The sequence below is a fragment of the Lampetra planeri genome, chromosome 69 (genome assembly GCF_965212315.1).
Source record: "Lampetra planeri chromosome 69, kcLamPlan1.2.h2, whole genome shotgun sequence".
Lineage (NCBI taxonomy): Eukaryota > Metazoa > Chordata > Hyperoartia > Petromyzontiformes > Petromyzontidae > Lampetra > Lampetra planeri.
The window spans coordinates 2,118,953-2,140,461 of record NC_136174.1 but is presented as its reverse complement, the minus strand read 5'-3'; the positions used below and the strand labels follow the sequence as shown (position 1 = coordinate 2,140,461).

Here is a 21,509-nt window from a genome sequence, read left to right as displayed (position 1 = left end):
ACGGATGTTCGTCTTTGGTGGGGAATAAGTGACCATGACCACCACTCCTCGCCTCCAGTTGATGGGAAGGTGAGCCTAAAGTAGTCTTGGGTTTACCGCTTCCCACACCTCACCGCCACACGCCCACGCCCCCTTCATTCTTTTGTTCAGAAGAAGAGCCACTCCCTGTTATTTGGAAGTCTCCTGCCCCGAATAAAGGACTGTGTAAAGATTAAATCTCCTGGCTCCGCCAAATGGGGTTTGGCCAGGAGACGTCAGAGACGCCTGTCCACCTGGGGCCTCCGGCACAAGCTTAATTAGGTATTTAGACGTGGGTTTGTGGTAATTAATTGAAGGTGGAGGGGTTACTAGCCCCTTGCACTCGTCCAGAGCTGCCATTTGGCCGCTGTGGTAGTTACAAATGCCATGAGGGGAATGGCCAATCTAAATTGGCCCTCCCCCCATGGCACTGCCCACCACAGCGTTGCCGTCCAGAACCACAAGAAGGTAGGGGTTGTTTTTGCCTGACTGTACACCACATCAATATAAATTACGTGTTACTTTGGTTCTTGCCTACTTTTCCACGCTCACCTTTATCGCTGCCACTATAATATTTTTGGTAAGCCAAGTCACGCCTGTGTATAGTGTGAGTTGAGTCTAGCGAGAGAAAAATTGATACCAAAACTTTGAGGCAATTCTAGAGGGTTAGTTAGTCTTTAATTCGTAGACCCAGCTTTCATGCCGTAGTGGATCTCTTGGCAAACGCGATGCGCTCACGACACACCACAGGATGACCCCTTCATCCCGACACTCACACCCGTGCCTACGCGTTCCCCAACACTCACTCATCCTGAAGGCACTTCGAGCCTCAGATGGCATTTACCGTCTGCTTTGGGCTACATTCACGAGCAACCCGACGTCAGGGTGAAGCTCGATCCCGCGTGTCGTGCACCACCACCGGCCTGACATCGTCGTCGTCAGAGAGGAAGCGATCCGGCGCCTGCTGGCTCCTTTCCGCCATAGGGAGGTGTCAGAGGCAGCCTCCTTGTGCTCCTCTGCCCATTCCCTGCTCCCCACCGGGTGTCCAAGCTAGAAACGTGGTCAGTTTCTGGATACCTCTCTCGTTCCACAGCACCAGCAACGTGTGCAGGGAAGCCGTCTCCAGCCCTGACCCACGATGGACCGAAGCCTCAACATCCCCGTGGAACGACATCAACAACAACCACAATATCAATAACTACAGCAACCACAACTACAGCAGCAGTGGCGGCATAACCGACTGTGGTTCTGTGTGAGTGTATAGATCTATTCGTGAGTCTATGGGTCTCTGTGTGAGGGAGTCTGGGTATCTGTATGGTAAGTCTATGGGTCTCTGTGTGAGGGAGTCTATGGGTCTGTCTGAGTCTATAGGTCTCTGTGTGACGGAGTCTATGTGTCCCTATGTGTGAGGCTGTGTCTCTGTGCGGTGAGTCTATGGGTCTGAGTTAATCTATCAAAGTGCTAATGCATGAAATCTTTCATGTTCACCATGCAGCAGACTTGGCACATTTTTTTTTGATAGACAGAACGAGCACTACAATAGGATTTGTATTGAATCAGATAGCGAGTCCTGGTCTGGTCACACACAAACTCACGTCAAATTCGTCTGAGTCGTTGTACGTGTATTGCTTTATATAGACTGTAGGTTAAAGTCGCTTCGTATACACAGTAATACCTAAGACAATAATACGTGCTGTGTTTTTTTTACCTTCGATTTTTTTTATTGAACATTTGTATTTTCTAATCAAACACGACCAGCCCGCATGGCCTTTGTACCTGACTGTCCGTCCCTCCATATCTCGCTCCAACCATCCAACCAAAAAAAATAATTTTCCTAATGTAGTTTGCTAGTATGATGATCTGAATATGATATGATAGCTTGATGACGCATCCCACTCATTTGCGTGGGATGAACGCTCTGGGGTGAATGGTGGATTTGGAGGGAGGGAGGTTGTGACGTCAGCACCACGCATGAACCCGATTCAACGCTGTGGGGTGCGGTGGTGACGTCATCCCGCAGATGCGCGCCGTGACGTCACCACTTGCACGCCCGCTCGCCAAGAAGCCAGGCAGGCAGCCAGGAATCGAGTCATCAAAACTTATGAACATTTCCGTACAGTAATGGTTTTAATCCTATTGCAGGATTGAACAAAGACGGTCACCGTATTGTGTGGCGCTGTTAGTGGTGCTGCTTCTGCAGCCGTCTGGAACGCCTTTCCTTACATTATTATGAAGCCACTGGAGCTCTTCACTTTTAAATCATCTAAATTTACGAACTATTTATTTATAACTTATTTTTGTGTTTAGGTTGTTGTCCTTCCCCCGCACCTCAAATTAACCCAGTTGGTTACATACATTGCAATATAATTTCAACATACATACAGTACATACAGGCAGGCGGCCAGGAATCCAGTCGGCAAAACTTTGTGAGCCTTGGTTTAAGCAACGCCTGGCTCTGCTGCTGATGAGACACTGAACGTCTGAATCGATCCTTGCCTATGAACATCTGGGCTGTTCGCCAGCATTGCACCTCCGATTTGCACGGTTGGCTACGTACGTTGCGAAGTAAGTTGCTTCACACGAGCCTGACTCTGCTGCTGATGAGACACTGAATGTCAAAACCTGCCCAGAGTGTCGCTTGCGTTGAACCAAATGCCGCTTCAATTAGGCACTCCCAGAAAGTCGTGACTGACTGATGGGATGAGTAAAACGATACGTGGTGTGTATTATGTCTTTAATGTGTCATGTGGAGATAAGGGATTTGCGAAGGGGAGGGGGGGATAGTAATGGTGATGATGATGATTGTGATGAAGGTGGTAGTGGTGGTAATAATAGTGAAATGGTGATGAGGGTGATCGTGGTTTTCACGGTGATGATAGTGATGGTGGTGATGATGGTGGTGGATGTGATAATGGTGATTATAGTGGGTTTTGTTGTATTGATGATCATGATGATGGTAATGATGATGATGGTGTTTTTCGTCGTTTTGATGATGGTAATAATAGTAATGATTGTGATTACTATGATAATGATGGTGATCATGGTGGTTGTAATGATGATGATGGTGGTGATCGCGGCAGTGTTGGTGGTGGTGATGATGGTTATGGTGATGATGGTAGTGATGGTGATGATGATAGTGATGATTATGATAGTGATGATTATGATGATAGTGATGGATGTGATTATGGTGTTTTTTTGGTGTTGATAGTGATGGTGGTGATCGGGGTCGTGGTGATGATGGGGATAATGATGTTGATTATGTTGGTGATATTGTTGATAGTGATGTTGATGATGATGGGTTGGTGGTGATGTTAGTGATGCTATTGGAGCAATGATAATGATGAAAATGATCATGATGGTGGTAATAATGATAATGGTGGTAATGGTGATGATAGTGGTGGTGTTGGGGGTGGTGGTGATAGTGATGATGGTGGTGATGACAGTGATGATTGTGACGATTATGTTGCTGATGGTGATTATGATGGTTTTGGTGGTCACCAAAACCATCATAATCACCATCAGCAACATAATCGTCACAATCATAGTAATCATGATGGTGATCGTGATAATGCTGTTGGTGATGATGGTGATGATGGTGGTGGTGGTGATGACTATGGTGATTATGATTGGGGCCGTGTTGATGGCGGTGATGATGGGGTGGTGGTGATGATGGTGAATCACAGGGATCAGGAGGCGTGGTGACGCGAGCGTGCACTGCAGGTGAAGGAGCGGCCACACGGACTCTGGGGCCGCGCTGATTCCCCACTCAGATTTCATTCAAATCCCTCAAACTTCCACACCGGCAATTTGTACTGCACCAGCGACATCGCTCACACACACCAACCTGAACCTCACCCCATGCTCACCTCACTCTCCCCCTCCATGCTCACCTCACCGTTCCCTCAATTTTCACCTCACCCTCCCATTGCCTTACCCTCCCCTCACCTTACCTCACCTTTCGTTCAACCTTCCGTTCCACCTTCCGTTTCACTTGTTCCCTCACTCTCACTTCACCCTCTCGTCACCATCCCCCTCTCCTCCGTTTATTGGGTTTCGGTCACGGTTTCTTGGGTTTCTCTCTACCCATCCTCAGGATGCATCACTCAGATCCACGATCTTCAATGGTTCATTTAAATACCGCACCCACATCGCAGGGTAGAGAGGCTGCAAGAATCTCTGCTGAACCTCGTGGATCACCTCCATGGAGTCGGCGCAGTAAAACGCCAGGAGCCCCCCCTCCCAGTGCAGGTGAAGCCCGATTCTGCGGGGGGAGGGGGCCCCCCTCACCGACAGTGCGGTCCTCACTCCACCATGAAACACTGAGAAGATGTCATCATATTTCTGTAAACACCAGGACACGTCGCTCCCTCCCAGCAGCTGTACAGCACCAGTCCCTTTCCGTGGGATCGTCCCGTACGCGACTCCAACCCGCCACCGTCGCGCGTCCCCCACGTCCACCTCCCAGTAGTGGTGGCCCGACGAGCAGCTCTCACAGCAGAGGGCTTGTGCACAGCCATCAAACCGATGTGGGTGATCGGGGCGACCCTGAGAGGCAGCTTTCAGCGTAATTGACCTGAGATCCGAGGAGATCTGGAGTTGGTTATGAGCTGAGTATGTGTCCAGAGTCGGTGAGCATTCGTCTGTGACAACAGCGATGACATCACTACAGAACACCGTCATCACCATCATCCACCACCATCAATATTACCATCACCAACCATCCTCGCCATCAATATCATCGATGACAACAACATATACATCACCATCAACACTATGAACATCAGCAACATCACTATCGCCATCAGCAACATCACAACCATTATCATCACCACTACTAGCAACATCAATACCAAAACCTCGACTATCACCACTATCCCCATCACCACCATCTCTAACATCTTTGTCCCCATCACCAACGCGAAAAGCATCATTATAACCATCATAACCACCATCAAAACCATCATCACGACTATCACTACCATTATGACCAAAACCAATATCATCACGACTACCATCAGCGCCATCAGCAAAACCATCACCACTTATATTATCACCAATGTCACCATCATTACCATCACCAAGACCAACACCATCACTCACCAATGTCATCACCATTCCCATCATTCACTATCACTAACAGCATAATTACCAAAAATAACCGCCATTCACCACTTAGTAGCGGTGACGTCACCACGGCACTTGTGCTAGGCTATGTGCACATTGAAGCCACTTGAAGTGTAGAACGCCCACTGGCAGGAGGTCATGGGGCAGACCCAGGTGCCATGGGTCGACTGAGATGACTGGCCGATGTACCACTATCATTACCACCGTGCTCATCACGACCACCATCATTATGACCATTACCAGCATCAAGAACTCATTTTAGGTTGATACTGCCGAGCAGAGACCCAGGAATGGATCAGATATCACCTGCCACTGATGTTAGCGTTGGCAGGTAATCAAACCCAGGTAACTGGGTTCGTAGTGCAGTGTGCTACCGCTCCCCCCACGCATACACATTAACAGGCACACACTCCATCTCAACATCACAATTACCCCTGACTCATGCTGATTATTTACACAAGAACACCACACTGAGTCTCATGGTGTTGTTCAGTTGGGTCCTGGAATGGGATGTGAACAAAGACAGAGATCTCTTGTGTAGCCTTGCAGACTATTCGGACAAGTGCTGTCCGTGAGCATCTACGAAGGCTGGCACGACACACGAGGGGGTGGATGGGCAGCACCATGCCTGGCCCCCTTTGTCTCGTCTCCCTAGTGGTGATGTTTACACTACACCAGGTAATTATTTGAGGGTGAGTCGACCTCGTGCACACACGGGGTTCATCTGTTGTCAAGATGGCCCCATCAGCCATGATTCACACTGAAGAACTCACACATGAACTTGACAGTAATTGTCTCCAGGACTTTAAGTGAGGCAATGTCCTCTTGGCGGGGAGCTGAGGGTTGAGACGTTGTAACCCTCCCTGTCCTGTGAAAGCAGAGCAGACACGGCCACTTTCTCACGAAGATAATCATCACTCAGGATCATCACAGCTCCATCACATATAGACTCATCACACAAAACATCACCACTCACATTACAATCATTCACAGCATCACCACACAGCATCATCACTCGCAGCATCATCACAATCAGCACCACCACTCACAGCATCATCACACACACAGCATCCCCACACACAGCCAGTGTCTCACTGCCCGTGCCTCGCACTCAGTCCCATGTTGTCGTGTGTCGAGTCGTGAGTGATAGTCTTCTGTACCTGCGCGAGAGAGAGGTGCATGACTCCATTCCCATGGGATCAGTGAATTTCCCACCGCAACACCGTGGGTGGAATATAAACCATAAAGTCTTGGCTTATGACCTCGAGCACCTACACTGACTTACATTGCAAACATTGTCATGAGTGGGGACGAAGGCACGCAAGGACAGGCCGTGCGTGACCAAGTGCAGTCGATGTGAAAACCTCATTCAGGAGCCTCAACTCCTGGCTCTGTGCAAATAGCGACACTTGAGACTCATCGCTCACCTGCAGGAAGGCGAGCGAGTCTCTCTCCTGCGCTAGGCCCTCCAGACGAGCGGCTGCTGCCTGGAGCTCGCCGATCTCGTGCTGGAAGTGAGCGATGTTCTTCTCGATCTGGGTCAGCAGCTCGCGCTCTTTCATGGACGCACGAGCCAGAGCCGCCTTCTCGTCCTCGTCCAGAGCTGCTCTCATGCGGGTGAACTCGCCATTGATTCGCTCTCTCACCCTGGTCATCGATCCCTGCCAGGGCGTGTGATTTTTTTTCATTAAACGGTTGATCTATGTTTTAGGGGGGTGGTGTTTACACCACTCTTTCCTGAATCATTAATGGAAAATCGACTGTGGCCACACAACGCAAACTATGGGAAATAAAGTAAACCTATAGAGACCCATAGATATACCTCGCGATCCATAGAGATGCATAGAGACTCAGATATAGAGACCCATAGAGAAACACAGAGACACATTTTATTTTACTTTTATTAATTTTAATTTTTTACCTACGTGACTTTACCGAAAAAACCTAAGAATATGAATCCTTGCAGTCACGAAAGCTTCAAATCTAGAATTACATGAAGACAAATAGAGATGCATATAGACCCATTTGAGTCAATTTAGGGCAGTGTAACTGTGGTCATACAATCCAAACTATGGATTGTATACTAATCCCATGGCGACACTCAAAGATACATAGAGACCCATCGAGACCCATCGAGATGCATTAACGTCAATCCACAGGATTGCCACTGTGGCCATGCAACCCACACAATGGGAGACGTTTTGACCTGTAACCCCGGTGACCTGATGGAGGATGAACCCCTCCTGTGCATCACAGCCTCGGTAGCCAATTAACAATTCAATTGTCACCTATCATAACCCTGCAAATTACACAGGACTCAATCGCAAATATTACATCAGAAATATCAGAAAAATAAGGAATTTTAATTATAATTAAATATTATCATTATCTTTGCGTAGAGTTGTACAAGGTGTGTGTAATGCGAGCAGATTGAAAACGCAAAAGGTCATAATTGAAGCTGCCTGTTCAGCAACGCTTCCAAGCCGTATTCCTACCACGAAACAAGCCCATCTGGGACTAGACACGAGATCTGGGTTTCGTGACTGAGCAGTGATAAGATCAGTGCACCGGTGAGAACTGGACATGCAACTTGGTGACCTTACCTCGAAGATTATCTGTGCTTTGTCGGATACTCCTTTTAAATAAAAATGAACTTTACTGCTCACAAAGCACATTGCAATATACTGAATGGGAGTGTACTACGTGAATAGGTTACGTGAATATGCACATCGTATAAAGCACACTGCGTGCATTCAGTGTATTGTGCGGTTGTGGCTTTACAGATATTACTCATTACTGATGTTTGTCATCGCAGGGAGTTGATCTCAGGTGACGTTGGTTCATAGCACAATGCGATACATATTGTAAACATATATATATAATGTGAACCCTGCCACCAATGTACTGGATAACAGGTATGTGCCACCTCATCTGGCCAGAATAGATATATAACAGAAGATGAAGTGGCAGTTCACATGGGGATATCAGGCCCCCATCCTAAGAATGTGGAATTTCCACGACTAATTCAGTTCCTCATTGGAGATGAGAACCACTTCTTTGCTTGTCCTGGGTATTGAGGCGCATTGACCTTGTGTCTTTAGTCCCACGATGTGTTCAGAGCCAATGGAAATCCACGTAAATGAATGGAGTTGTCCTCCATCACAAACCCTACTCAGGGTGGAGTTACGAGGTCACAGGGTCCGGTCCAGACAGGGTTACCTGCACGTCCCTGCAAGTGGCCTCCATCCGCTTTATGGACTCCTCCGCCTCCTTCCTCTTCTCCTCCACCGCCCACGTCTCCTCTCCCACTTGTTTCTGTGAGACGTCACCAGGGAAGATTACACTCACTCTCTGAGCGCCCCCTCTCACCCCCGCTCCACACGGACCCCTCCAGAGTGACGGTTCCATCTCCAGGCTGCAGCGACCCCTGTGCAGCAATTGAGGCTGGGGGAGCGAGCACTGCAGGAAACCGATTTCACGAGGAGCTCACACGCCTGCTGGAGCATTTTGTGTTTTGTTGTCATTCCCCCGCACCTCCGATAAGTACGGTTGGCTACGTTTGGCGCACTCTCTGTTCCAGCTACTCCCCTCCGGCAGAAGGCTGCGGTCCATCAGGACCAAAACCTCACGTCATAAAAACAGTTTCTTCCCATCCGCTGTTGGCCTCTTCAGCAAGGCCAAGGGCTTAAAATGACTTTTACACTTACTTTAACATTTTATTTACAAAATTACACCTTGCCATATTTACAACATGTTACCTTATTTGTATTTTTGTATTTTAAGATTGTATATTACGGCTAGTTTACATTTTATATTGTATACTTATTACAATTTTTACACACTTTAGCCCTTTAGTATTAGTTAGACTTTGTCATTTTAGTATAGTTAGACTGTATACCACTTATTTAAGTTTTAAGATTCCTACATGTTGAATGTATGCACCTTCCTGCTATAGTAAATTCTTTGTCTGTGCAAACTTTCATGGCGAATAAAACCCTTTCTGATTCTGATTATTGCTGGGCTCACATAGCACGCGCAGGAGCCTAAGCCTGTGGACCCAATCACTCTCCACTGGTACCTGAGTCGTGGGCGGGGCTACCTGAGCAGTGGGTGGGGCTCTGAGTAGTGAGTAGGGCTCTGAGTAATGGGTGGAAAAGGCGCCGCGAAATGTTAATCTGCGTTGCCACGTATACAGGAGGTCGTGGTTTCGATCCCGACCCTGACACCTGTATATTTGGAATTTGTTCTTCCCATGGTCGCATGGATTTTTGTCCAGGTCCTCCAGTTTTCCCTCTACATTTAGAAACATGCATTTAGAGTAGTTGGCTGCTATGCATTTCGACGTCATAAGCCACTTCTTGGAGCTGTCATTTGTGGCCAGGTTGCCTCTGAAAAAGAGCTACATAGCACTGTGAGCTTCACCTGATAAAATAAAAAAAATAGTTTTAGTTACGTTTTACATGGTACAAGGAGGGACTGCCATGTCTCAGTTGAGTGTTGGAGAAATTCGGTGAAGAGAATCTTGATGAAAATATAAATACGGTCACGAATAACTTGGTCTGTCAAGTCCAGTGACCCGGTAGCTGCTGTAGAGTGCGGCGCTAAACTGGGACAGACCGGCACGAGGCTTCCAAGCGGTGAGCACTGCGACTCACGCAGTCCCAGTCGTTTTACATTTCGTTCACATTTTGGGGAATGCTCCTCTATTCCACAAACCACTTTTTTGTATACAAACCACGGTCTATGCACTCACGTCATTTTGAGAAAATATTGTATCCATTAAAGTCCTTCAGTTTTATAAAATATACTAAGAGCACATTTATAAATTTGTCAGATAACAGGATTGATAATAACATGTTTTCGTACTCTTAGGTTTTTTCGGTAAAGTCACGTAGGTAAAAAATTAACTAAAAATATATAAAAGTAAAATAAAAATCACGACGTTTCGGAGGCAACACAAGCTTCCGTCTTCAGGTGGAACCGTCACAGCACGCTTGCAAGCGTCACAGCACGCTTGCAAGCATCGTGATTTTAATTTTACTTGTATTAATTGTTATTTAATTTTTTACCTACGTGACTTTACCGAAAAAACCTAAGAGTATGAATCCTTGCAGTCACGAAAGCTTCAAATCTAGAAAGAACATGTTTTCGTATTATTTCTGCACTATAACAACCTCAGCATACTTTATATTAAATCAAGGTTGTTAAAATTTGAAGAAACAATGGGAAGCTGAGAGAGGAATAATATAATATTTAGTTGGATATTATTGTTCAGTTAGTACTTGAAAATAATGACTTCACACAAGAGAGGTTCCAGCTCACACACGCAGACCGTCTCACCTCCCGTGTCTTGTGCTCATCCTCTAGCGTAGCCACATCGTGACCCTTGTGGTCTCCTGCAATGGTGCAGGTTGTGCAGACCAAGCTCTTGTCCTGTCGGCAGTAAAACTTGATCTTCTTTCTGTGTTTCTTGCATTTGCGTTCTTCAGGATTCGTACCTGGATCCACCAGAATGTGGCTACTTAACTTCGCGTTCTCCTGATGAGGCTTTACATGAGTCGCACAGTAGGATATATCACACTTGAGGCAGGTGTTGGAGGCAGCAGTCGTGCCATCGTTGCAAAAGTCACACAAGACCACGGTGGCCAATTCATCTGCGGCACTGCGCTGCTCCACCAGGTTGGCGAGCGTCACGCTCTTGTTCAGCTTGGGCCTCTGAGGGAAGGTCACTCGGCACTGCGGGCAGGAGAAGGACTCTGCCGCATCCCAGGCGCCCTCCACGCACTTGAGGCAGAACGAGTGGCCGCAGCTGAGCGTGCAGGGGCAGCGGAAGGCGTCCAGGCAGATGGTGCAGGTCAACTCCCCTGGGGCATCGATACCGCTGGAAGCTGCACTCGCCATGGCCCCGTGGCTTCACTCAGAGATGGACGCTGGTTGGAGCTCAGGCAGTCTCTGGCTGTAGCTCAGGCAGTGGCTAGCTGTGTATGAGACGAAAACACAAGAACAAGCCTCTGACTGTGAAGGAGGGAAGTACAAACACTTCCGGTTTTATTTCCATACTAGCATAAGTACCCGGCGTTGCCCGGGTGAAAAATATATTTCTTAATAACCTTACATATATACACAGATGGGCTGCTACCCCTGCCCACCCTCCAGCCACGATCTCCTGGGCCGCTGTGCAGTAATATGTACGGCCTATAGTGTGGTGGGGTGTCGAGGCCTAGTACCGTGCAGAGCCTCCGGCCTCGCCTAAATTGCCCACCCGGCTGAGGCTGGGTACAGGGGCTGTTACCCCCCCCCCCCCCGTGCTACAATAATACTGTCTAATCGCTATAATTTTATTATCTACCGACCCTATGATAGTAATTGCACACATTGTGGTGGGGGGGGAGTGAAGAGGACATGAAACTTTGATGAATTTACCTCAGAATCGCGTGCTGGGTGTCGAGGCCTAGTACCGTGCAGAGCCTCCGGCCTCGCCTAGATTGCCCACCTGGCTGAGGCTGGGTACCGGGGCCGTTACCCCCCCCCCCCCGCGCTACAATAATACTGTCAAATCGCTATAATTTTATTATCTACCGAGCCTATAATAGTAATTGCACACATTGTGGTGGGGGGGGAGTGAAGAGGACGTGAAACTTTGATGAATTTACCTGAGAGTCGCGTGTTAATGCGTGCGCATATTTTTTACGGGAATTAAAAATGGCGTCCACCCCGCAGCGAATGCGTCGCTACCCGTTGCCTGGGGCAACCGCCGTGGAAAACCAAACGGACCAATCGTGCCTCGCAAATCCCTCACATTTCGTCCAATGAAACTGCGTATGGTCCGGCGACACACAGACAGACAGACACACACACAGACACACACACAGACAGACAGATTTGCGATTTTATATATATAGATCATGTTATACGCCCTGGATTGTGCTGACAGACAAACCAGTAAGAGTCCTCTGCTCCAGGGGTGGCTGAATAAAGACTCCGGTGACGTCGCCTCGTCTCAAATCCTCATCGTCACCTCATTTCACCTCATCTGAACTCACCTCAATATCTCAACTCACCTCAACTGAACTTGGAGGGGAACGCTGCTCGTAAACTCGTTGAGCCATCATTTGTGGCCAGGTTGCGTCTGAAAAAATATCTAATAGTTCAGTGGGGTCTTATCTCGTATGATACAACACAATATTTGTAGTTTATTTTTATAAATGTCTATAACTGATTTGTCTACGTTTCCTACACTTTGCACTCCTGTCGTGTTGTTGTATTGCTTGTTGTTGTTATAACGTTCTGACCTGCCCCGACTGGACATGTGAAAAAGAGCTTTATAGCTCATCGGATTCCACCAGTATGAATACTTGTTCTCATTTGGTTGCCTCTACCCTCTCTGCTCCACGATATTTTATATTTTAGCTTCACTTTTCTTGCTTATTTAAATCGTTAAACGACTTAATTAAGCAATTAAGATTTGACTTAAAACTTTCGTGACTGAATGAATTCAAATTATATGGTTCTTTCGGTGAAGTCACATAGTGACTTTAGTGACAATACCGAAATAACCAAAGAGTAAAGTGAAAAAAAAATATTATAATTTTATTGTTTTTTTTCTAGTAGTGACTTTACCTAAAGAACCAAAGAGTATGGATTCCTGCTGTCACGAAAGCTTTAAATCAAGATTTATTCACTTTATTTTCATTATTTTATTGTTATTATTTTTTCTTTGATCTACGTGACTTTATCGAAAGAACCATAGACAATTAAAAAATGTGTCGGGTGTCTAGTTCTCGAGCTGTGAGACGCCTGTGAAGTTGCTCGTCTTCAACTCAGTCATGTGGCTGCGGCTCACTGCTCTGTGTCGTGCAGAGACAAAGCTCCCCTGTGTTGGAGGTGCGGGTGTAGACAGGCTAGTGGAGAGGCGAGCGTAATCTTTAGTCTGAGTGTGATAGGCTAGTGGGGTAAGAAGCTAGTGGAGATACAGCGCGAGCGAGAGTCCATGACAGCTTAGAAAAGTGGGGAGTAACAGGCTAGCGGAGCGAGAGAGAATAAGCTCGAAGTAGCAGGCTAGCGGAGGAAGAGAGGAAGAGAGGAATAGATTGCGACAGGAGTACGTGGTGTGAACGTGAGGAGCATCCATGTGGGATGCTGCAAATAAAGTGACACAGGAGAAAAAGACGAAATTGTCCGTGTGAATAAATACCACACTACATATGTGTAGTGCTTGAGATACGCGTCACGCGCTGGGTCGGTGTGCGCGCACGCGGCGGACAGTGAGGGCGGACAGTGAGGGCAAGTGAGGACACAGGGCGCTGATTGGCTGGTCGTTGTTGTTGTCCAAATTAAGGTGGCGTGATGGTTAAGGGTGCTAGCAGGTGGCAGGGGGTAATTAAGGGTGCAGTGCGCTGTTGTCGGAGAGAGGCGCCGGTGTGTCTGGAAAAACAACGCCACGTGGCAGCGGGGGCTGGGGGCGAGTGGCGTCGCCTGATTAATTAGGAGTTAATTGGTTTAGTGATAAAGTGAGGGGTTGTGGAGTGAGACGGGAGTTCGTGCCTGGGAGGAGAGACAGATGGAGAGACGGAGCGGCAGAGTGAGTATAGCGTAGGGTAGCAGTGGAGAAGTGTAGGGTAGCAGTGGAGAAGTGTTGGGTAGCAGTGGAGAAGTGTAGGGTAGCAGTGGAGAAGCGTAGAGCAACAGAGAGACGACGGAGAGTAGGAAGCGGCTGGAGCGTGGAAGAACTGGTGTAGTTACGACTGAGTGGGACGGCGGAGCTGATAAAGAGCAGCCGAGTTGGAGAGAGAGAGAGCAGAGAGGAGAGTCGACGGAGGAGTAGAGGGGAGCGAGCGAGGCCAACGGAACGCGGCGAGCGAGTGGGGAGAAGAGTTGTGGGTCGGTGTGAGCGGAGGAACATTGAGCGGTGTTGATGAAGAGTTGTGAGTCGGTGTGAGCGGAGGAACAATGAGCGGCGTTGACGGGAGAGATGTGAAACAATGTACGCGGAATAAAGTAACGAGGAAAGACAAGAAACTGTCGTTTCGGTTCGAGCACTACATATGTATGGGTCTCTGAATAGGGGTCTCTATGGGACTCTGCGGGTCTATGTATGGATATGTGGGTATCTATGGGACTGAGTATGGGTCTCTGTGGGTCTCTGTATGTGTCTATGTATGGGTCTCTAAGCACCAGAATCTGCATTTATACTGCAGGAGGAATCCGAAAAGCTCTGAAACTCTTTCATCACAGGTGTCCAGTCGGGGGCCACTGGCGTCAGAACGTTACAATAACAAACACACAACGCGCGCACAAGACACGACGGGAGAGGCAGCGTACAGGAGAAGTAAACAGATTGTCTACAAACAGCAGCAAGCTGTGTGTATAGAGAGCAGCAGTGCATGCGTGTGGATCACTCGCACACAGCGCGTCACTCTCACCACACCGTCAGTCGCCAGCCGCTTAAACCCCCCACCCTACCACCACCAACTCAACGTCGCGACTTAAAGACACAAATATAAACAGGAGTAGATATTAAATGAAACGTTATTAAAGTTGTTTTTTAATTTCCCTCCCCACCGCCGCCGACCGAGCGTGACCGGCATCGGCCTAGGCCGGCTTACCGAGCACCTCGCGTCTCGGCCGGTACGGATTCTATCCGAGGGACGGTGTCTCTCGCGGCATCGCCTCAGAGGGGTGTTTTAAACGCCTCGGCCTTTTGACGGGGGGGGGGGGGCTTCTTTGTCTGTCGCTCTCTCTCGGGAGGGGGGGGGGAAACAAAGACGGCTGGGAGGGGGTGAGGGGGGAACTCACGGTGATGAGGCGTTGCAGGACTCCAGGCGACTCAGTCAACAACGGGGAACGGAGAACTCGATCCGAATCGATTAGTAGTTATAACGCAGTTGAGGCATCGATTCCGATTCCTCTAGCGACGTCGTTGAGTGGGGAGGGGGGTCGTTCTCGATTCAGACATCCTTTTACATCGCGATTCGATTTCCAGTTAAGTTGAATACGCTGCAAACACGATCGGAGTCGTGGTTCACATTTAAGTGGATCGATCCACCAATTACATTCAGAATCTAGTCGGGGTCACGGGGTCAGCAAGTTACTGTGTCACTGTAGTGTGTAGTGTAGTGTATAGTATTGTGCCGTGTATAGTAATGTATAGTGTCCTGTATAGTGTAGTGTATAGTCGTGTATAGTAATGTATAGTGTAGTATTTAGTGTTGTGTATAGTAGTGTATAGTGTAGTGTATAGTAATGTATAGTGTAATATTTAGTGTTGTGTATAGTAGTGTATAGTGTAGTGTATAGTAATGTATAGTGTCGTGTATAGTGTCGTGTATAGTAATGTTTCGTATAGTGTATGTTGTAGTGTATAGTGTAGTGTATAGTAGTGTAGTGTATAGTGTCGTTTATAGTAATGCATAGTGTAGTGTATTGTAGTGTATTGTGTAGTGTATAGTAGTGTCGTGTATTGTAGAGTATTGTGTAGTATTCAGTGAAGTGTATTGCGTAGTGTATAGTAGTGGATATTGGAGCGTATAATACTCTAGTGTATAGGAGTCTATAGTAGTGTACAGTATAGTAGTGTATAATAGTGCAGTATAGTAGTCTAGTGTAGTGTCTAGTAGTGTATAGTAGTGTAGTTCAGTGTATTGTGTCACATCGTACAAATAAGTGACAAACGAAAATACAATGGAGGGTGGGGTCCACCTGCATAGGGAAAGTGAGTGATTGAAAATTAGAAACACCTGCAGCAAACAAAGTGTCAGTCACCACCAGAGACTAGAGGGTGAATGGAGGACGACCCCAGGCCTTTCCGTCTCTTGAGCTCCAGCCAGCAGGGAACGAGAGCGGTACCCAGAAACCGGCCACGCTTCCAGCTTGGACACCCGGTGGGGAGCAGGGAAGGGGCAGAGGAGCACAAGGAGGCTGCCTCTGACACCTCCCTATGGCAGAAAGGAGCCAGCAGGCGCCGGCTCGTTTCCTCTCCTCTGATGACGACGGTGTCAGGCTGGCGGTGGTGCACGACGCATGGCGTCGAGCTTCACCCTGACGTCGGGTTGCTTGTGAATGTAGCCCAAATCAGATGGTAAACGCCATCTGAGCCTCAAAGTGCCTTAAGGGTGTGTGAGCGTAGGCTCAGATTTGAGTGTCGGGATGAAGGGGTCATCCTGTGTATCGTGAGCGCACCGCGTTTGCCCAGAGATCTTCTATGGCGTGAAAGTCGGCAGGGTGGCTGGGCTACTAACACTGGTCAACAAAAAAAAACACTTTTTTTTCTGGCCTGGACTTTTGCAGCTGTGTTAGACTAATTTGAGGGTGCTGATTCCAAATCTGATCTCAGATTTGCTCTACCACATCTCATTTTTATGCTATCGGCATACTCCATTTTCATTGATTTTACTCGAAATTAACTCTGTCACTTATGATTGGAAGTTGTTGCGAGTCATTGACTGCTTTAGTGTTAAAATATGGTGCTGTATTTTTAGGATAGTGTGTTTATAATATAATTTTATGTAGTTATCCGCATTTATTTAATATTTTTCTTCTGCAGTTTTTATTGAAAATGCAATATTTGATATCTCAAAAACCTGATGTGATAGACAAAAACTGATGCCAGATTTGGAATCAGCACCCCAAAATTACATCAAAACCGTTGGAATACCTTATGCCAAAAAAGTGTGTTGACCAGTGTTATAATTAAAGACAAACCAACCCTCTCGAATCGCCTCAAAGTTTTGGTATCAATTGATCTCTCGCTAGACTCGACCCACACTATACACGGGCGTCACTTGGCTTACCAAAAATATAGTGGCCGCGATACAGGTGAGCCTGGAGAAGTAGGCAAGAACCAAAGTATCACACTGTAGTGTATAGTGGTGTAGTGTATAGTGTAGTAGTGTGTTATATTGTAGTGTGTGTGGTGGTGGATGTGCTGTGTGAGGTGGTGGGGAGTACGTGTGAAAATGAGTGTGTGTGAAGTTAGGTGCTCATAGTCTGTTGTGGACTATACAGAGGAATCGTCATCTGTAGGTTTATGTGCGGTAACTGACTCAGAAACACTAAGAGTAGGAGGCACTTTATTAACACGGCCATAACAGTTCACACTTGGTAACTACGGTTCCCAGTCAGGACAGCTGGTAGACTGCCTGACTGGCGATGCCGAGATGGTGAAGACGGAGACGATGGTGAAGACTCCGGCAGCTGACGAGATCCCACTCCAAACGACAGCCCCGAGGTCCCCTCCCTGGGCCCCTCTTATACAGATAGTCCGCGAGTTACGATGGTCCGACTTACGATATTTCGATCTTACGATGGCGATAGCGATACGACAAAATTGTAAATTATTTTAAATTTCGCGCGGCAGGCAAACGCAGCAGCGTACGAGGTACGATACTGTACGTTGGGACGCTGCCGGGATGTACGCATCTCCCACCTTGTGTGGTGATGCCATTAAATTGAAGTTCATATAGGTAGGCTAAGAATTTACCTTGGTTTTTTTTCCTTTACATTTTACTGTGCAATACAGTATTGTAATTAATAAATACATACGGTATATAGTGTATACAGTATGGAACTGTAAATTGCTCTGTTTTGCTAAATTTTCACCGTTCTTTAAGACTCCTGGGTAGGCTAGGCCATCTTCGACTTCCGATATTTTTGACTTACGATGGGGTCGTCGTAACGCATCTCCATCGTAAGTAGAGGACTACCTGTACTGCCAGTGTGGCCTGGCTCCGCCCCCGGCCACGCCCCCTTTCTGGAACCTACTAACGGGTTCTCGATGTGCCCCTTCCATAACCTTTCCCCTAGATCCAACTCTGGTCTATCACGTGACCTACTGTCAGTCAGGGCTGCTGTGAGCTGCAGATCCCTTTCCCTGTCGGCAGCCAGCGCTATGCTGCTATGTGACCGATTCTATGTCACTACACTAGTGTAGTGTATAGTAGTGTAGTGTATCGTAGTGTAGTGTATAGTAGTGTAGTGTATAGTAGTGTAGTGTATAATAGTGTAGTGTATAGTAGTGTATCGTAGTGTAGTGTATAGTAGTGTAGTGTATAATAGTGTAGTGTATAGTAGTGTAGTGTATAGTAGTGTATAATAGTGTAGTGTATAGTAGTGTAGTGTATAGTAGTGTATACTGTAGTAGTGTATAGTAGTGTAGTGTATAGTAGTGTATAATAGTGTAGTGTATAGTAGTGTAGTGTATAGTAGTGTATACTGTAGTAGTGTATAGTAGTGTAGTGTATAGTAGTGTAGTGTATAGTAGTGTATAATAGTGTAGTGTATAGTAGTGTAGTGTATAGTAGTGTATACTGTAGTAGTGTATAGTAGTGTAGTGTATAGTAGTGTATAATAGTGTAGTGTATAGTAGTGTATAGTAGTGTAGTGTATAATAGTGTAGTGTATACTGTAGTAGTGTATAGTAGTGTAGTGTATAGTAGTGTATAATAGTGTAGTGTATAGTAGTGTATAGTAGTGTAGTGTATAATAGTGTAGTGTATAGTAGTGTAGTGTATAGTAGTGTAGTGTATAGTAGTGTATAGTAGTGTAGTGTATAGTAGTGTAGTGTATAGTAGTGTATCGTAGTGTAGTGTATAATAGTGTAGTGTATAGTAGTCTAGTGTATAATAGTGTAGTGTATAGTAGTGTATAGTAGTGTAGTGTATAGTAGTGTAGTGTATAGTAGTGTATAGTAGTGTAGTGTATAGTAGTGTATAGTAGTGTAGTGTATAATAGTGTAGTGTATACTGTAGCAGTGTATAGTAGTGTAGTGTATAGTAGTGTATGGTGTAGTGTATAGTAGTGTAGTGTATAATAGTGTAGTGTATACTGTAGTAGTGTACAGTAGTGTAGTGTATAGTAGTGTATAATAGTGTAGTGTATAGTAGTGTAGTGTATAGTAGTGTATAGTAGTGTATAATAGTGTAGTGTATAGTAGTGTAGTGTATAGTAGTGTAGTGTATAGCAGTGTATAGTAGTGTAGTGTATAGTAGTGTAGTGTATAGTAGTGTAGTGTATAGTAGTATATAGTAGTGTATAGTAGTGTATAGTAGTGTAGTGTATAATAGTGTAGTGTATACTGTAGTAGTGTATAGTAGTGTATGGTGTAGTGTATAGTAGTGTATAGTAGTGTAGTGTATAATAGTGTAGTGTATACTGTAGTAGTGTATAGTAGTGTAGTGTATAGTAGTGTATAATAGTGTATTGTATAGTAGTGTAGTGTATAGTAGTGTATAGTAGTGTATGGTGTAGTGTATAGTAGTGTATAATAGTGTAGTGTATACTGTAGTAGTGTATAGTAGTGTAGTGTATAGTAGTGTATAGTAGTGTATGGTGTAGTGTATAGTAGTGTAGTGTATAATAGTGTAGTGTATACTGTAGTAGTGTATAGTAGTGTAGTGTATAGTAGTGTATAATAGTGTAGTGTATAGTAGTGTAGTGTATAGTAGTGTATGGTGTAGTGTATAGTAGTGTATAGTAGTGTAGTGTATAATAGTGTAGTGTATACTGTAGTAGTGTATAGTAGTGTAGTGTATAGTAGTGTATAGTAGTGTAGTGTATAATAGTGTAGTGTATACTGTAGTAGTGTATAGTAGTGTATAGTAGTGTATAGTGTAGTGTATAGTAGTGTATAGTAATGTAGTGTATAGTAGTGTAGTGTATAGTAGTGTATAATAGTGTAGTGTATAGTAGTGTATAGTAGTGTATAGTGTAGTGTATAGTAGTGTATAGTAATGTAGTGTATAGTAGTGTACTGTATAGTAGTGTAGTGTAGAACCCCTCTCCAACGATCACCTCTGCTATCGACTAATCGCTTAACGACGGGTCTCCATAGAGCACAATGTGTTCACTTATCGACCATTCCCCTTTTGACGACGGGCTGTTGTAGGAATTAGTTTATAATATTATTAGTATTAATATTATTAGTGTATTCATATCCATTGTTTAAATACTATAAAGTACGTTTTTGGGTGAAAAAGGGTAACTTTCGAAGCTATCAGAACAAATTAAGCCTTTAACGGGCATTTCATATACACACTTAACGACCAAATCACTTAACGACCGATTTCGTGGGACAAATCAACATCGTTAAGAGGAGGGGTCCTACTGCACGAGGGGCTGGGGTGGTCCTCGTTCACCGGGGCCGGGTGGCGGGGGGGTGGGGGGCTCCTGCAGGGGAGCGGCTGCTGTGGTGTGGGCGAGTCGGTGCCCGGTGCTGCTGGTGCGTGGAGCAGCTGTGTGCGGTGCTGCCGTGCGGGCGTGGCAGTGACCCAGACTGCTGCTGAGTAGAGTCTCTCAGAGCGCTGTTGAGAGCAACCAACCAAGTCACGAGGCTGCGTGGAACCATTAAAGGGCGCCGTTGTGAGTGCGAGCCAAGGTTGAGGTTGATGCTGCGTTCAATCCTTGGAGTGCTGCACTACCGTTGGGTTCTGGGGGGCATCCATGAGTCTGCACGCGATCTCGAAAGTGAATTGTGTTCATCAAGCTGGTGGGCTTCTTCGCGTTGCCTCGTCACCCGGGAGCGGAGCGCGCCGCGGAGTTCTATGATCGTCGACGCGCTGTGGGGTCGCCGTGTTAAGCCAGTGGACTTACAGGGTTATGTAAACGTGCGCTGTTACTGTTGCCGAGACTTTTGAAGAGTTGGTTGCACTTGGTTGTCAAGAAAGTATTATCTGCCACAGTTGGTTCGCGTCCTTGAGCAAAGTGTTTCAATAGTGCATGACGAATCGTGGCATCTTAAACAACTACGCTGGTTGGGTCGTCTGCGTGCGTATCTGGACGTTAATTTATTTACGGACCCGCCCAAACAGCTAGCTCTGATTCGTCGATAAAAAATAATAAAACAGCCGACAAAAAGCCACAGCTCACTTTCATTCGACAAATATAAATAAATAAACCTGCCGCACAACAGCGTCTCTTCGGTCAACAATTGCACCTACTTTCACGCAACACCATATTCACAGTGATGGTCGCAACGCAAAATCTACTGTAGGTACAGTGTTGCTGTTGCACCGGCCGAACACTGCGTTCTGGTGGCGATATCTCCCCAACGAAGAACGTCCGCGGCTGCAACCAAGAACCCTCCACTAATCAGATAGCCACATACATTTTCAATTCCAGAACTTTCAATAAAATCTGTTCATTATTCGTGGGGTTCGGTTCGACGGCCCAGTGGACAAAACTGACCACTCATTCGTACGCAGCTCCATCAATATTGCGCCCATTCCCTTGAAACCACTGTACTTAATCTTTCATTGGGCCGAAACAAGTGTGTGCAAAGTGGCCCTGCACAATCTTAATTTTAGAACTTTCGTGACTGCAGGAATTATTATTTGTTTCTTTCGGTTAAGTCACGTCTAAAGATAAAATAATAA

General features: G+C 46.3%; 1 protein-coding gene across 1 annotated transcript; it reads right to left on the bottom strand.

Annotated features, from left to right (window-relative positions):
* Window positions 1-687: 687 nt before the first annotated feature.
* LOC144737376 (E3 ubiquitin/ISG15 ligase TRIM25-like) lies at window positions 688-15,023 on the bottom strand. The gene is made up of 7 exons (XM_078620045.1): window positions 14,938-15,023; window positions 10,483-11,120; window positions 8,362-8,457; window positions 6,552-6,803; window positions 6,414-6,418; window positions 5,916-6,010; window positions 688-4,658 (listed from the first exon to the last, which is right to left on the bottom strand). Exons 2-7 carry the CDS (start codon window positions 11,041-11,043, stop codon window positions 4,108-4,110), a joined length of 1,560 nt encoding a protein of 519 aa, XP_078476171.1. The 5' UTR covers window positions 11,044-11,120; window positions 14,938-15,023; the 3' UTR covers window positions 688-4,107.
* Window positions 15,024-21,509: the final 6,486 nt, after the last annotated feature.

Excerpts from the sequence above, each read along its gene's own strand:
- LOC144737376 (XM_078620045.1), bottom strand. The coding sequence starts at position 11,043 with ATGGCGAGTGCAGCTTCCAGCGGTATCGATGCCCCAGGGGAGTTGACC. Across the intron at positions 8,458-10,482 it reads ATGAGCACAAGACACGGGAG|AAACAAGTGGGAGAGGAGAC; the intron begins GTGAGACGGTCT and ends GACGTCTCACAG. Across the intron at positions 6,804-8,361 it reads CCACTTGCAGGGACGTGCAG|GGATCGATGACCAGGGTGAG; the intron begins GTAACCCTGTCT and ends ACGCCCTGGCAG.